The 16,652-nt window shown below is 43.0% G+C and overlaps 1 protein-coding gene across 13 annotated transcripts in view; it reads right to left on the bottom strand.

Annotated features, from left to right (window-relative positions):
* Window positions 1-16,652, bottom strand: part of CSMD2 (CUB and Sushi multiple domains 2) — a 501,247-nt gene that overhangs the window by 199,802 nt on the left and 284,793 nt on the right. For 5 of the 13 annotated variants that reach the window (XM_081018274.1, XM_081018269.1, XM_081018275.1 and 2 more), the window contains 2 exons: window positions 12,059-12,180; window positions 3,173-3,276 (listed from right to left, as the gene is read on the bottom strand). The exons of 1 other annotated variant lie outside the window; for it this stretch is intronic. In XM_081018274.1, the coding sequence (XP_080874400.1) occupies window positions 3,173-3,276; window positions 12,059-12,180 (226 nt within the window). 7 more of the 13 variants (XM_081018280.1, XM_081018270.1, XM_081018273.1 and 4 more) reach the window with 7 other exon arrangements.

Below are 16,652 nucleotides of genomic sequence, written 5' to 3'. Positions count from 1 at the left end.
AAATGCATAACGAAGAGACAGTCAAACCACTTTCCAAGTTATATAGAAGATTTAATAAAGATTTCAAAATGTGCACATGGCAGGAATGAAAGGGGGGTGGGAAGAGAAGATGCAAAAGGAGCTAAAAGTGGTAGTGAATATTGCATACAAAGCGCTTCGTATAAAATTCAGTAATCGACTTTTTAGAGGACAACAGAGGCTCTTAACAAATTTAATAGAACTTAATTTGCTTTGGGTTGCCTTGGGCAAGATAAAGCAACTAACTAATAATAATAATAATAATAATAATGGCCTGCTAGATCAGGCCAATGACCCATCTAGCCCAGTATCTGTTCTCACAGATATGCTCTAAGGGCCACATGTTATGGAACTGAAGAAATCTATGAGATGGACCTTCAAGTTTGGTACATCAGAAGAACCCTGGTAGTCCACCATCACACTTCCCATACTGACCAGCTGGATGCCTTTAGGAAACCCATACACAGGACCTGAAAACAACAGCCCTCTCCCATGATTGTTCTTCAGCAACTGGTAATATGGAGGCATGGTAGTACCTCTGAATCTGGAGGGAACATTTAGTCATCATGGCTAGTAGCCACTGATAACTGTATCATGCATCCTCTTTTCAGTAGCAAATTCCACTAGTCGGTAGCTGACTGTGAAGGACTACTTGTCCTAAATGCTGTCCACTTGTTCCGCTTTTGATTCACAGCAGCTAGTATTCAGAGGTATACTACCTCCACCATTGAAAGAAGTACATGGCCATTATCGCTTGTTGCCTTACGCTCCATGAATTTGCCTAATTCCCTTTTAAATGCATCTGAATTGGTGGCCATCACTGCATCTTGCAGTACTTCTGGTTGCCCTTTCCTGCACCTTTTTCAGCTCTCTAATTTCCTACAGGAAATGTAAATGGCATGAAAGCTGTCATTTCCTCTGGAGTACCATGATAACCCAACACCTTCAGTGCACTTAGCTAAATCATCTGTTTGCACAGTGTCTGTCTTGACACTTCCAAGTTACAGCAGAATCTCTTCATTTGTCCAGACTTAATTCCCAGCAGAAATTTTGCTGCAGGGTCATCTGAACTGGAACTAGATAACCTGTTGGAAGAAGGAAAATATTTCCCTCTCCCAGATTCTGTGTGTCTTGTCCCCATGCTTCTCTCAATGCATAATTCATCCGTCCATCTGTCCACCCATCTTCAAATAAAGACCAAGTCTGCTTACTCCTTTGTGCTGAGAGTGAAATCAGTAATGGCATTAGCTTCCCCCATAATTCAGTGCTGGCACAATCTAATGCACCTGTTTTCCCAGGCAGTTAGTGTAATGTGGTTTGAACGATCACTTACTAAATGCATTTATAGCCTCAAGGTCAACTTGAGCTTCTGTTTAGCAGAAGGGGACTGGGGAACACTATGGGGGTGACCTCCTTTCCTTGACAATCTCTCTAACTTTTCCATAAGAACCAAGAGGAATTCAACGTGACTGGTAGAAACAGGAACTCTGTGAAAAGGCTTATTTGATTTCTATCCTCCACTTAAGTGTAGAAAGTTCTTTAAACTGTCTGTTGTTCCAAGCACAGCTTTGTTTTATTTGTTATAGTTTTGCATACTTTAGAACTTGAATTGCTTTTATTGCTTAGAGTTATGTTAAGCCACATAGATCAAAGGATGAAACGGGATCCAAATAACTAGACGCAAAACCTTTGATGAGCAATTTGCAATTGGGAGCTGGGGAAAACTATTTCACAGCTCCAAATATGGCCAAGACGCTTTTTGGAAAATGCCCTGTGTTTCCTCAGTGTGTTTGATTTGACATCATTTGTGCCAGTGTTTCCCATCCTGACAGCCAATGAAGCTGAAGGGGAGAAGAAAATGGGAACTTGATGATGTCAGAACAGACTTCTTTTCATCAACACATTACCAGGGACACACTGTTCAGCAGCATTCCTGCTTTTCCATGTAATATGGAATTTGGGTTCAATACCCTAAAATGTTCAGTACTACCCCATCCATTGAGGGTGCTATATTTGGGGCGGGTGAGTGGGGGAATCCATTTTGCCTTGTCTGTAGCTGCAATCACTCACAATTATATCAAAACATTTCCATAACAACCCATGCCACCAAATCCTACACATGTACTAGCTACCCCAGTGGCTACATTAACTAGTCCAATAGCTGCATTCGGAAAATGACAACTGAATAGCTCCAAACCTGAACCACCAAATGTCTCTCCAACTCCTTTCAACCCTTCCTCAAAGGGTTGGGGAGGGAAGACTGCCACTGTTGACTCTGATTTGCCTCCAATCCATGGCACACCACATGCAGCGTTCAGCTTGATAAATGGCTGCCCACTTCCTTTTCTACCCTGTACCACCAGCTATGTAAATGGAAGAAGCCACCATCTTCCCATTTCTTCTTGGTTCTCTCAACCCAGAGTATGTGGCCATGAACACTGCTCTGCCTATTTCCCCAAGACAGACATTTCAAACACTATGAATGCCCCACGCCACATATATCAAGATAGTATCAAGCCCAGTGGAAAAGGCAGTAGCTGAGGGAACAGCACGTGCTTCACATGTGAAAGTTTCCAGGTCAGTCCTCAACATCTCCAATAAGGGCTGGAAAACACCCTTGCCTGAAACCCTGGGCAGCTGCTGCCAGTCAGTGTAGGCAATGCTGAACTAGATGGACCAAGTATAAGGCAGCTTCCTATATACTTTGAATATACTGAAAATTAAGAGGTGATACACAACAGGCAGCCACCCAGACTCATTGGTGTGGGTCTCTGGAGAGACCTGTAGCATCTCAGCAGAGGAAGTGGTTACAGAGCTGAGGCAGAAGAAGTGGTGTAAGCTAGCATTTCTGCAAGGCCTAGCAAAACAAATAACTTCTTACTGTAGAGAACAAGCTCTTTAATCTAGGCCCACTATCACTTGCTACCTGCCTGAGACCCTTGCCACAATCCAATACCAGTAACTCTCTCCCAAGAGAGTGACCATTCCAGTAACACACGTTTGCTTCTCTGTTCCAGGCCACCCCAGCAAATTATTTAGTATACAAAAGGGAGCATGTACATTCTGCCAAAGAAGTCTAAACTGCCTACAGTGATGAAGACATGCACACTCCAGGAAAACCCAACCAGAATCACATGAAGAAAAGCCTACTTACACATAGAGCACACTCTTCTGGTCTCCGACCTGACCACCGTCCCCCACAGTTAGCGTATCATAACCTCTCTCCAAGTCGAATTCTTCAAAGTTGAGTTTGATGACCTACCAAAGACACATGGTGTTAGAACAAATGGTTGAAATGTCAGGGAGGAACCAGGTTAACAGAAGGAGTGGATCGAACAAACTGGGGCTAATATGGAGTAGTGACTAGCGTGTTGAGCTTGGGTTTATTATACCAAGGTTCTTATTCCCACTGAGCCATAAAAGAAACTGAGTGGGCCTTGGAAAGCAACAATCTTTCAGTCTGTCCCACTTCTAAAGTTTGTTGCAACACTGAACATCTGGGGTAACAGCCAGTGTTATAGAAGTGATGCAATGAATGATCAGGAAGCCAACTTCAGTGATTCTACCCCCAACTATATTCAAGCTGTGCAATCATCTAAATCAGCCATATTGCTCACAGTTACGCCAAGAGCATCTGCATGGTGTAGTGCTTACAGCATCAGATAAAGACTGGGTTCAATTTACTACTCAATCATGAAACTTACTGAGTAACCATGGGCCAATCAGTCTAACTTACCTCACAGCATTGTTGTGAGGATATATGCTGCCCTGGGCTCCTTGAAGAAAGGGTGAGATTGCTCCCCTTAAAAGCAATCTCAGTACTTGTGGGTCAACAGAAAAGGGAACCTAAATTAAGCCACTGGGAAAGAAGGTGAGGGATGAGTATCCCCCAAGGATGTAGAACTAGAAAAAAATATATATTTTTTTTAAAAAGGAGACAGCTCCCCACCCCATAAAGTCCTGTGAAGACAGAGCATACTCAGTGCACACTTAGGAAGGCTGAATGTCAAGGGGGGGGGGGCTGAGAGAGGAGGAGAATGAATTTGCTTGCATCCATGTCAGTTTTTCAGGCGAAGCCAGTGTGGTGTCCTCCAGTTCTTGTTGAGCTACACCTCTCATAATCTGTGACCATTGGCCATTCTGGCTTAGGCTGATGGGAGCTGCAAATCTGTACAGTACCAGGCTGTCTAACATTCCCTAGATCTTGGGAAATGACAGTGCTTGTTTGACAATACTGCGGCTTTGGTACAGCTGACCAAAAAATAGCATCCATGACTGCTTGAAGCAAGTGTAAATCATTGAATCCAAACAGGGTATTCTGGCAGCAGGGACTAGGCATCTCTGCACTATCTGGGAATCTCTCAGGTAGACTGGCATCAACCTTGCTGCTCCACATGCCACAACCCTACAGCCCAGCAGAGATCATGACACCAAGTCGGAGGCTGCAGTGCTATGAGCTAAAGAACCAGATTTGGTCCCTGGTTCTGAGCCTGATGGTGATGATTAGGGGACCACTGAACCTGAGGTTGGCTAGCAGGAATCCATTGAACCAGCTCCCACATCACCAAGGCATGAAGAACTGGGACCAGGACTCTCACAGACACATTCCCTGGGTCTAAGGAGTGCCTCCCACAGTATCTTGCCAGTCTAGTGGCAGAGGAAGAGCACATCAGGAGGGAGGCCATGGAGCAGAAGTGCCTTTCTTCAGGTCAGAGGGCTGGCCCTTAAGGGACTCTAGAATTGGACAAAACCTAGGAAATGTGGGCTGGAGGCAGAGGTTCAAGAGGGGCCAGTTCACTTCTAACCCTTGAAGTAAGTAGCTCATTAGGAGCTCTCCTTCATGCTGACTTGACACCTGACCTGCCATGCTCCATGGGTGCCTCTGCAAGACCAAAACAGGACACCACAGGTCCTATTGGGTCACATAATATACAGAGTCCAGTTGGGTGACATGATATACAGAGCCAACTGGCTATTTTTAACTGCTGTGTTAAACTTTGTTCCCCAGCCTGACCAACTTGTTGGATGAAGCAGCTGTGCCGGCTAGTCCTGTGCCCTTGCTGCATTTTTGAAGCTGACCTTAATTACACACTTCTCCCTGGTTCCTCAGAACTTTGATTTAAAGAAGAGAGAAATAAAAATAAGTTTTTAAAATTGGGAGAAATATGTTTGTGTCTTTTTGGTGAACACTCACCACAGTATGTTCTTCAAAGTATCTGACTGTATTTATGGGAATAAGAAAAGTATCATGCAATAGGCACTGTCTAAATCAACCTTCTCCAACCTGATGACCTCCACATCCTACTGAACTCCAACTCCCATCAGCCCCCAGCAAACATGCCCAATGCTTAGAGATAATGGGAATTGTAGTCCAACACAACTTGAGGGTACAAGGTTGGGGAAAACTGGTTTATTGGTTTTTGTTGCTGTTGTTGTCTTTATTCAGGATCAGGAACACTGTGCTGGTAGTCCCAGCACTGCTGTAACTCAGCAGATGTGGACTTGATCAGTCCCTTGGATAGCAGACCCCTGGGAACACTATTTCACGTTTATTGATAACCAATAAAACAGATAAAGGGCAGGAGAAGAGAAACATTCAGGGAAACAACAGAAACCTTTAGCCCAGACTTGCTCACCACCTGAAGGTCTAGGCTGCAAATTTGTGTTTTATAAATTACCTTACTCAATGTATGGCCCACCACTTCACTTGCTATATGCCACTTTAGAAAACACAATCCTGTAAACAGCTTAATCTGGGGATTCAGCACAAAATTTAACACCACCACTTCTGAAATCTATTTTTAAAAAATGCAGGAGAAGAGAGCTCCACAGCTGCATCAGCATCACCAGCCCCCAAATTCAGACTTGAAACCTCTAGGTCTCTGAGCTGGTGAACTCCTCTATGGGCATCATGTGGAGTCTCAGAGAGGAGGTGGGAGGCCAGCAACTTGCTCCCACAAACTCAAGAGTTCCATGGCTGTCCCACCAGGTTGCATATGTCTGGATGAAAAAGCTACACTTCACTGAAAGAGCAACTTTCAATGTGGAAATCAAAACAAAAAAAAAAAAATCAATCCTGCCCAAGTAATAATATATCACTGGAAAAATGGCAAACAAATATAATGTGGTACATTTGATTAAGCACTCCCCACACTCCTCAGCCACCAAGTGAAAGTTCTTACACTTTTTTCAAAGTGAAGGTAAAAGTGTTTGCATTTGTACATGGGAGGAAAAGAGCGCAATCCTTCTCAAAGATGGCTGTAGCCCATTCATGCATTCTGTTCATATGGGTACCACACATGCAAGAGAAAAGTGTCATAGGATCCAGCAAGCCACACACTTTACATGCTAGTCATGCCACTGAATGGTCATGCATTCAGTGTGCATGTCAAAGGCTCCTATTGCATGAGGCCCCTCCCACACTGCTGCCAAACACAAGGACATGGCTGGCACTCATGTCAACCTGCAGGGGGCACAGGGAGCGGGCATATTCTGCCCTCTGGCAAGGAAGAACTGAGTGAGAGCAGCAGGCAAAGACTACACCAGGGCCTGCTTTATTTATTATAACATTTTAAAATTGTCAAGCGCCTTGGGTTCCTTGGTAGAAAGGTGGTATATAAATGCAGCAAACAAATAAATACATACAATTCCACTCCCTGCTTTATGCATTTGGCCCCCAAGAGGCTTTGTCAAATTATTTTTACTATTCTCCCTACACTAAGTTGCATTAAACCTCCACCTAGTATGAACCTGTACTAAAAAAAAAAAATTATTAAAAACCATGTAATGATTGAATAATGTAATTAATGCAAAGAACAAAGGGTTGTTAAGTGACACACATCATTAGTTAAAGCAGCCATTCAAGTAAACTACATTTTAACAAGTCTGACCCTAATTAAATAGCTAATTACATTGTAGTACACTGTGGACCATAACCTTGTTGCAGAGACACAAGTTTCTGGAGTCCAAGAATTATTTATGTATTCTTTCCTCCCCCTACCTTTCCACTCTCTTCCTTGCCCTAGTTTCACTTTTGCTCTTAGTTAAAAATGGAAAATTATTTAATGAGTCATTAAATAACAAGAGACCTCCTAGAAAATATAGATAAATGGATGGCATAAAGCCCACCTTTCAAAAGTCACTAAAACAAGTAGCAAAAAAAATGAGATGTGGTGAAATCTGCTGAGCAGTTTTCAATGGGCCCAGCTATTAAGGCTTGTCAATAGTCATTATGGGTCACTTTACTTCAGACTAGTTGGCTGGTTATTGACAACCAAGGATAAGATTTCAGCTTAGCAGATCTGCTGGGGTGTGTGTCCATGCATATGCAGGCCGTAGAAATTCCATATCCTTACAATTCCATATCTAGGAATATTTCCACAAACCACAATCTGCTAGGGCCAAGTGACCCTCCAGATAGTGCTGGAATCCAGCACCTATCAACCAAAATCAGTATGGCTAATGGGCAGTGATGATAGGAGTTGGAGTCCTACAACATCTGGAAGGTCAAAGGTCCCCCACTCCTGTTTTAGGGCTACACAATTTGCTAGCCTTTGAACACAGGAGGTAGCTTACATGGAGTTAGACCACTGGTCTTTGTCTGACCATTGTTCGGTGGCTCTCCCATGGTCTCAGGTGGAGAGAAGATTCCCAGCACCAGCCACCTGGGGTTATTCTAACTAGAGATATTCAGGATTGAACCTGGGACATTTTATATACAATGCATTCCTATTAATGAGTTGTCATCAGCATTTTTACTGTTTCAGGGTATATCTGTGTATCTGACTACAAGAGAGGGTGATTATAACACTTAACATTAAAATTTTTAGTCCAGTAATGTAACCCATCAGAAGAAGTCTCCAGTTACCCACATGTGGGAGATTTCTCTCTAGATCACCCTGCCACCCACATCTTCAACACACACACAATTTGCTTTTCTGACACACTCTAAACTCGTTCAGCTGTATTTTCTGCAATTGCTGCAGATTCTGGTGACAGCACTCAAATGCTAAAAGGAATTGATTTGTTTTCCACCTTCTCTCTCTCTCTTCCCCCTCATGCGCCTGACAAGAGAAGCCCACAGGACTGTAAGGAATATCCTCAGCTATTTAAACACAGGGAAGATATCAGTCATCAGTTGTGGAACAACTTCTCAAACTAATAGCAACAAGCTGAGTGGTAACAAGTGAGCATAGCTGCATTTTTTCAAAATCCATCAATACAAGTTCTGGCCAGTCATCTGATTCTCAGGAACAAGGACAGTGAGGATTAAAGGAGGGCCTTGGAACACATCCAGGGAAAAGTTTCCTGTGCTGTCTGCTAGTTGTCAGGAAAGCGAAAGGGTCCCAACAAAAGATGACTGCATCTTCTCCTTGTAATCCTTCATGTTCCTTACACGGGGTACAACTCTCCACACGTCACACTTCATGCTAAACTAGAGGTGAGGAACTTGTGGCCGTCCAGATGTTGTTGGACTCCCATCAGCCAGCAAGGTCAAAGATGGTCCATTAACATCTGGAGGGCTACAGCCCTACAGCCCCTACCCCACATTAAACATACAGCATGACAAAAGTCAATGGAGAGGGTCTTTCCATTCATCTGCCTGGCCCAACTGCCATCTGGACCATTCTCCCTCTTGGATCAATAGCAGCCAGCCACGCAAGAAAAGAGCTCTTTCCTTGGTCTGCTTGGACAGGCTATCCCTCAATGAGGGTTTATTCTAACTTACCATTTGTCCTGTTCTTTCTAGGCACGGGTTCTTACTTTAAAACTCCATGTCAGAGTGCTTGAGTGTTTTTTAGCTTAATCTACTATAGTGGCAAGTGAGAGCTGGACCATAAAGAAGGCTGATCGCGGAAGAATTGATGCTTTTGAATTATGGCGCTGGAGGAGACTATTGAGAGTCCCATCGACTGCAAGATCAAACCTATCCATTCTGAAGGAAATCAGCCCTGAGTGCTCACTGGAAGGACAGATTGTGAAGCTAGTTGTGTAATTAATTTCAACTCATTTCAATAGTAGGGAAACATCAAAAACAATGCAGAAAATAATGCAATTATTTGTGTAATATTTATGTACTAAAAACTAACAAAAATGAATAATGTTCATATTCAGTAGTATGATTTTTCATTCCTGATCTCAGATGAACAAACAAATTGCAGGGATTTCTGTTTCTGATGGAATTCTCTGACATCTCGAACCACTGAGATACAACCCTTCTACTGATCAAGTATTTGTTCTGCACAAGACAATTTACACCCATACAGTTGGGGCTGCATATACTCAATGCAATTCTGAGATCAGTGTCCATTTGCATAATTTCCCCTATATTGTGCAATGGATGATGTATATTTTTACAGAATTCACTTTCCTTTTGTTAGTCATAGGCAAGGGGAAGGAACTATCACAGCAAGCTATAGCAGAGGAAGAAATGGGACTCTGCTGGCTCTGGAAAAATGTCAGCTCCACCAGAGTCCTCCATCAACTGTCATCTGGTGCAACCATTCCACTAGGCTATAAGAACATAAGAGCCTATTGGATCAGGCTAATGGATGAGGTTACTGCTAGGTGGATTTGTAGCTGGTTGACTGACCCAAGCCAAAGAGTGCTCACTAATGGTACCTCATCATTTTTGGGGGAAAGAGATAAATGGGCTGCCACAGGGTACTGTCCTGGGCCAGTTGTTGTTCTACATCTTTATATATTACTTGGATGAAAAAAACTGAGGGGTTGTTCATCAAATTTGCAGATGACACCCAAACTGGGAGGGGTAATAATGCCACAGAAGACAGAATCAGGATTCAAGATAACCTTAACAGATCGAAAAACTGGGCCAAAACTAACAAAATAAATTTCAATAGGGACAGATGTAAGGTTCTACACTTAGGTAGGAATAAACAGCTGCACAATTATAAGATGAAGGAAAACTGGCTTGCAAGTAGTACATGGGAAAAGGATCGAGGGGTTTTAGTAGACCACAAGCTTAACATGAGTCGAGTGTGATGCAGCAAAAATACCTAATGCTTTTCTAGGCTGCATCAACATGAGTCTAATGTTCACCTGAAGGGAAGTAATAGTACCACTCTATTCTGTTTGGTCAGACCACACCTGGAATACTGTGTCCAGTTCTGGGCACCACAACTTAAGAAGGATATTGACAAGCTAGAACATGTGCAGAGGAGGGCAACCAAGATTATTAAGAGTCTGGAAACCAAGTCTTATGAAGAATGGTTGAGGGAGTTGGGTATGTTTAGTCTGGAAAAGAGGAGACTGAGAAGAGATATGATAGCCATCTTCAAATATCTTAAGGGCTGTCACGTGGAAGATGGAGCAAGCTTATTTTCTCCTGTTCTGGAGGTTAGGACACAAACCAATCGCTTCAAGCTACAAGAAATAAGATTCTGACTAAACATCAGGTATTACTTTCTAAGGGTAAAAGCTGTTTGACAGTGGAACAGACTCCCTAGGGAGATTGTGGACTATCCTTCATTGGAGGTTTTTAAGCAAAAGCCATCTGTCATGGATGCTTTAGTTGAGATTACTGCAATGCAGGGGTTTGAAAGAGATGACCTTTGGGGTAACTTCCAACTCTACAATTTTATGATTCTATGAACACTCCATCTAGCCCAGCCCCTGTGCTCACAGTGACCATCCAGACCCCCATGGGAAATCCACAAACAGGACCTGAGCACAACTGTCCACCAGCAGTTTCTAGCAACTGGTACTCAGAAGCATTACTCAGAAGCGTGATTAGCCATCACGGCTAACAGCCATTGGTAGCCTGTCCCCCAGGAAAGAGAGGAATATGGAAATGATTGCAGCCGCTCCCCCCCCCCATAGGCTCCACTGAGAAACCAGCAACTTTCAAACCCTCCTCTCCTTGAAATCTTTTCAAACCAGCTGGTCATTACAAGAACTCTGCATGTAGGAGCCTGTGTGCAAATTTGCTCCTTGATCTTCTTTCCTTTTATATTGTGATATGTTATATTATAAGTGAAGGCAGGAGTGTCTTATGGTTGAGTATCTGCTGATACCACTATGGGATTCTCTAAATTAACTGTGGTATGTAAATCACTTTAATATTTTTTTATATATAAAAAATCTGTAAGCTGCTGTGGGGGCCTTTTTTCAGGGTAAAGTGCTATAAATACATAATGAATACACAGGGAACCATAACCCCACTGGTTCAAAAAAATGGGCATCCCTTTTCAGCTATGTTGATTTACTTAAATAGAGTTCTAATTTTCAGGATGGGCCACAACAACAACAAGTAAGGATAAATGACATAACAAAAGTTTCCATGCATATATTCACACTGCCAGCATGTTCTATAAATGCTTCCAGGTTAGATTTATTCATTTAAGTACCATTTCCTTGCATTTATATCCCACCATTCTTCCATCATGGAACCCAAGGCAGCATTCATGATGTTCCCAAGCATTTCCCTCTCTGGGGACTAACTAGACTCAGGCTTGTTTAGCTTGAGTGCCTTCAGACCATTTGCTGGGACCAAAAGCTAAATGCTAAAGGTCTGTCTGAACAGCCGGACAGAAACTCTAGACCTTGTTGCATCCATCCCACCTCCCTGTTGCCAATTGAAGGCCTTCTTGACCTGTGTATGGCATATCTGCATCACATTACAAAGCAACACACCTTTCCTTGGTTGCATTAGCTCAGCCGTTACCAATCTGGTGCCTTCCAGATGTTTTGGACTACAACCCTCATCAGCCCCAGCCAGCATTGCTGTATTTTGTTGTAGCAGCTGCAGCCCGAAACATCAGGTGGGCAGCAGATTGGGGAAGACAGCATTAGCTGGATTGTCCCATGGCTGAGCCTGTAGCTACATTTTAGCCATTTAGTTTGGAACATGATTGCCTCACCCTACTTTCATATGCCTCTCACCTGCTGCTGATGCAACTTCCTGTCCTTTACCAGGTTTGCTGCTGAATTATGAGCCCAACTTTGCAAACACTCTGCTCAGGTTTCCCAAAAAGGGCACACACCCAATCCCCCCCCCCAGCAATGCATCTGCAAGACCTACCTTGGCTGGATTGACTGCTGTTATCACCCACACGCAGTAGGCATTGTTATCGTACTGGACAGGATAGTTTGGAGATGTGATAATGCCGCTGGGGCCTCGGAGGTACGTATCACACATCCTAGCTGTGGGGGTGGGGGGGAAAGGAAAACAAAAAGCAAGGAGTATGTGTGGAGGGAATATTTAAGCTTGGGGTGGCCCCTTTGTTAAGAGGCCAGGAATGCACAGGCAGCAAATTAGGTGTCATCTTTTATCTGCTGTTTCCTCATCCCACCCCACCACTCTGCTTTCCACCCACCAAGTCATAGAATCACAAAAGGAACAAACTGAAAAAGCACCTGAAGATCATCTGCTCCCAGCCCACACATCACAAGACCACCAAGCTGAATGCATCCCACTAGTCATGTATGGAAATACACAAGGGCTCAGCTTCTGCTGCCTGCCTTTGACTCTGTAAGGGGGATGGGATTATCAAGAACCTGGCAGACTTCAATGCAAGGCTGGTGGTCTGTGTTCAGTGGATTGCAGACTGTGCCAACCTGGTACCCTCCAGATATTTCGGGTTATTATTACTATTAATTAAATTTATATACCGCTCCTCATCCAAGGATCACAGAGCTTTTATAGTATAAAAGCACAAATGTATAGCATAAACAAAACAATAACCCCCCTGAGTTTAAAAGGCCATAGATTGTTTAATTAGCCAAAGGCCTGGGAGAAGAGGAATGATTTTGCTTGTCACCTAAAAATATGCAATGAAGGTGCCAGATGGGCCTCCTTGGGGAGAGTATTCCACAAATGGGTCCATTGGTCCATCTAGCCCAGCACTTTGTCAACTATGTGCCCTCCTGATGTGTTGAACCACAACTCTCACCTGCCTCAACCATCCCAGACATATGGTGCCAGGGCTGATGGGAGTTGTAGTCCAAAACACCTGGAAGAAGAACAGCTGGAAAAGCTGGGCCTATTCCAATGGGTGCCAGTTCTCCATTGTGCTTCCAAGCCAGACTGTTTGAAATCATTTTACTCAGAGGTGCCAGTGGATCAAACCTTCTGCATATGAATTATGTGCTAGCCAACCTGAGGGCTATCCCCAACTTTCCACCTTTGCAGTAGTATTAGGACACAGTGGCAGGGATGCCACACTGAGCCAAGAGCAGGAGTGAGTCCTTCAAAATCTGACCCAAGCATTGCATCTAGCTGACTCCAGAGTTCCTTTCCCAGTCCCCTATAACTCCCATCAGCCCCACCTGGTTTATTGGGTCACAGCTTGTGTGGGCCTGGGCTACTGTAAACAGGTTGCCCAAAGGCAGGATCATCCCTCATTTTGGATCTTGAATGCACAGAGTAATCACACAAGTACAGTAGCAGAAAGGGGGTGGGGTGGGATATTAACTCAATAATAATAATAAAACCAACCCCCTCCCTAACACAAAAATAACAAACCCAAACTGTACTTATGGGGAGGGGGTGTTTATAAAGCTGAGTGTTTTTGTCTTTTGCCCCCACAAATCTAATCTACAGACCTATACCCATTTACCTGAGAGTAAGCTCCATCAAATTTTATTGGATTTACTTCTGAATAGACATGACGAGGACTGCCCTGTGCATTTTTTAAAATAGTTTTTTTTAAAAAGAAATGTTCAACTGTTGGTTTGTAAGACTTGAGTTATACAAAACAAACAAAGAAGCAAAACATACCTTAAAGTCTTGTGGCCGAATTCTAAGGCAATAACATTATAAATTATTTACCCTTCATAGTTCATTTACAAACTCTAGCTCCACCACCAATGAGAGCTAGAAACTTATTTTATATTTCTTGTTTTTAGAAGAAGAAAAACGAAATAAAAATGAAATAAAGCTGGGATTCAAAAGATGCAGAGCACCTTACAAGATTGTGCATATAACTCCGCACTTATGAAACTGAGAAGGTGGTTTGGCATAGATATCTCAAGATGCAATCAATTTATTTCAAAAAAGAGCAGGGAGAAGAGGCCATACCTGGCAGCTAAGCAGACTATTGGCAACACTATCAAATTTGTTTTGCAGTATGGCTTCCTGATAGAGAGTGAGGTGGGCTTTAACTTCCTTCACCCACGCTCAGCCTGAAGGCCTAATCAAATCCCAGCACTGTAAATATTTAATAGAAGGCAGTCAAATTAAGTCTGGCTTTTCCACAGGTTCTGGGATGATGGAGAATATTTCTGAAGAACACTTTGGATGAAAGAGAGGATAAAAAGGCAAGATTTAAGAAGAAAAGGTGGACACAAAGTGTCTCTCTCTGGGTTCATGGGGAAATCCATAAGTTTGGATGCCAGCATCAAAATTCATTTCAGATTAGGATTCAGATTCATGAAAGGCTCAGTTTTAGACCTTAAATGCTCTGAACACCACTTTGGGAGGCAACATACAAGGAATTTCTTGTAAGTGTCTCTTAGATCTGAGCAGGAACAGAGGAAGCTGCCTCATATGAAGTCAGACCATTGGTCCTTCCAGCTCAGCATTGTCTACACTGACTGGCATCACCTGCTCAGGGTTACAGACAGGAATCTCTCCCAGACCTACTTGGAGCTGCTGGGGATCAAAGTTGAATTGACTTAAATTTGGGACTTTCTGTGTGCTCTACCACTGAACTACATCCCTTCGCCAAACTATTAAGCTGCTTTATTCTGAAACAGACCTCTTGGTTTCAGATAGAAGTCTACCTGGAGATGTCCGGCGACTTTCTCCATGCAAATTGTGTGCCACATCACTGAGATAAATCCCTTCTCTGAAGCAATTCCTGGAAGCCTATTGTGCTATCCTTACTTTTGCCCCAACCAAACAAATCAAGTGTTGCACACACACTAAATTGGATCCATCCTCAAAATACTAACAATATTTACTCTTATAAATAATAATGACTAATTGCTGCTAGTGGTAATAATAAAAGCAGTTTTGAAGAATCTATTAAATTTACACAGATTTTTTTTTCCTAAATGAAAGGAAAGCACAGGTCCTGCCCTCTTGCTCACATTACAGATGAAACAAGGGTGACATAATATGAGGGTGATACGAAAGAAGAAATGACCACAGTGGAGATGCCTGAGCAAAGAAGAGTGTCTTCAGCAGCTGTTTGAATACAGAGACAGATGGAGATGTCTGTATGTCAGGAGCCAAGACACCCCACAGGAATGGTTCATTTAGCAAAAAAAAAAAGATGGAGATAGGAGACAGAGGAAGACATCTCAGGCATGGCGTGGGGAAGAAGGGACTGAATGTAGAAGGGCAGAGCAGGAGAAGCAAAAAGAGAAAATGAGGAACAAGAGAACTGGCTACATGCATTTAAAGTACGATGATATTACTTTAAATAGTCATGCTCCCTTCCCAAACAATTATGGGAGCTGTAGTTTGTTCAGAACACTGACAGTTGCTAGGAAACCCATTCCTTTCACACAACTACACTTCTCATAGTGCCTTAACAATGGATCCCTCTTCCCAGAGAAGTGTATACAGGTTTATTTGCACAGGATCTCCTCTGGATAAGCCAGATCCCTGGCTAATCTGCTTTCTCACTTGACCAGAGGAGCTCATACAAGCAAACATCTGTCTCTACGTAGTCTCTTCAAACTGATGTCCTCCCATCAGATGTCAAGCGAATAATAGGGAACCCTGTTTAGGGAAGTTTTTAATGGTTGATGCTTTATCGTATTTTTAATATTCTGTTGGAAGCCGCCCAGAGTGGCTGGGGAAACCCAGCCTGATGGATAGGGTATGTATAAGTAAGTAAGTAAGTAAGTAAGTAAGTTCTGTCAGATTTGGGGCCGTGGGGAATAGACAGTGAATGCAATATGACTGCCCCCTCCCCAGTGTAGTCAGTGAACACATGGGGAGGTGTTGCTTGAACTTTCCTAGTCTAGCAGAGCCACTAGGGTGAAAGGGGTTCTGCCCCACCAATCCCCTAGCAATCTCCTATCTGCTCGCCTTCTTCCTTCCAACCAGTCAGGGAACGGCGCTACCTGTCATTGCCTTTGACTCTACAATGGACACTAACCACCATTGATCAGAGCCCTTCTAGCTGGTCAGACTTGAATTTGATAGCACTCAGGGTGTTTCACAGTATGTACTGTTATGGGCAATCATTCTCAAGAGCCTATCTCACTGGTCCCCTGTAGTTCCCCTGCCCCAAATGGCTAAAGTAGGTTTTTGGAAGTCCTGATGAATACCCAGCTAATGTTCCTTAGGTCCCCGGTTGAGCATCTGCAAACTCACTTCTTAATACAATTCATCAAAAAGGCAAGGCTTCAGCATTTGAAAGTTTTTTTTTTTAAATAAAAAACCTAACAAACCCAAATTACAGTATAAAAAAATAGTTACAGGGATAAGAAAAGTCTAAATTTTAAAAGGAAGGAGTTTGTGACTGTATATAAAATTAATGATTAACACGATCACAATGGCACTGGCAAGTCCTCCCTTATTTCAAATGAAAGGTTGCTATAGAATTCATTTGCAGAGTCAGATATTTATGCCAAATATCCTCTTATGTTGATTTAATTCATCCACACATCAGGGAATTAGCCGGGATTTTGCAGTGCCAAGCAAGTACCAAGAAAAAAAG

The sequence above is a fragment of the Podarcis pityusensis genome, assembly GCF_964106645.2.
Source record: "Podarcis pityusensis genome assembly, chromosome: 8".
NCBI classification, from domain to species: domain Eukaryota; kingdom Metazoa; phylum Chordata; class Lepidosauria; order Squamata; family Lacertidae; genus Podarcis; species Podarcis pityusensis.
The sequence above is the reverse complement of the archived record's forward strand: the minus strand, read 5'-3'. Positions and strand labels throughout refer to the sequence as shown.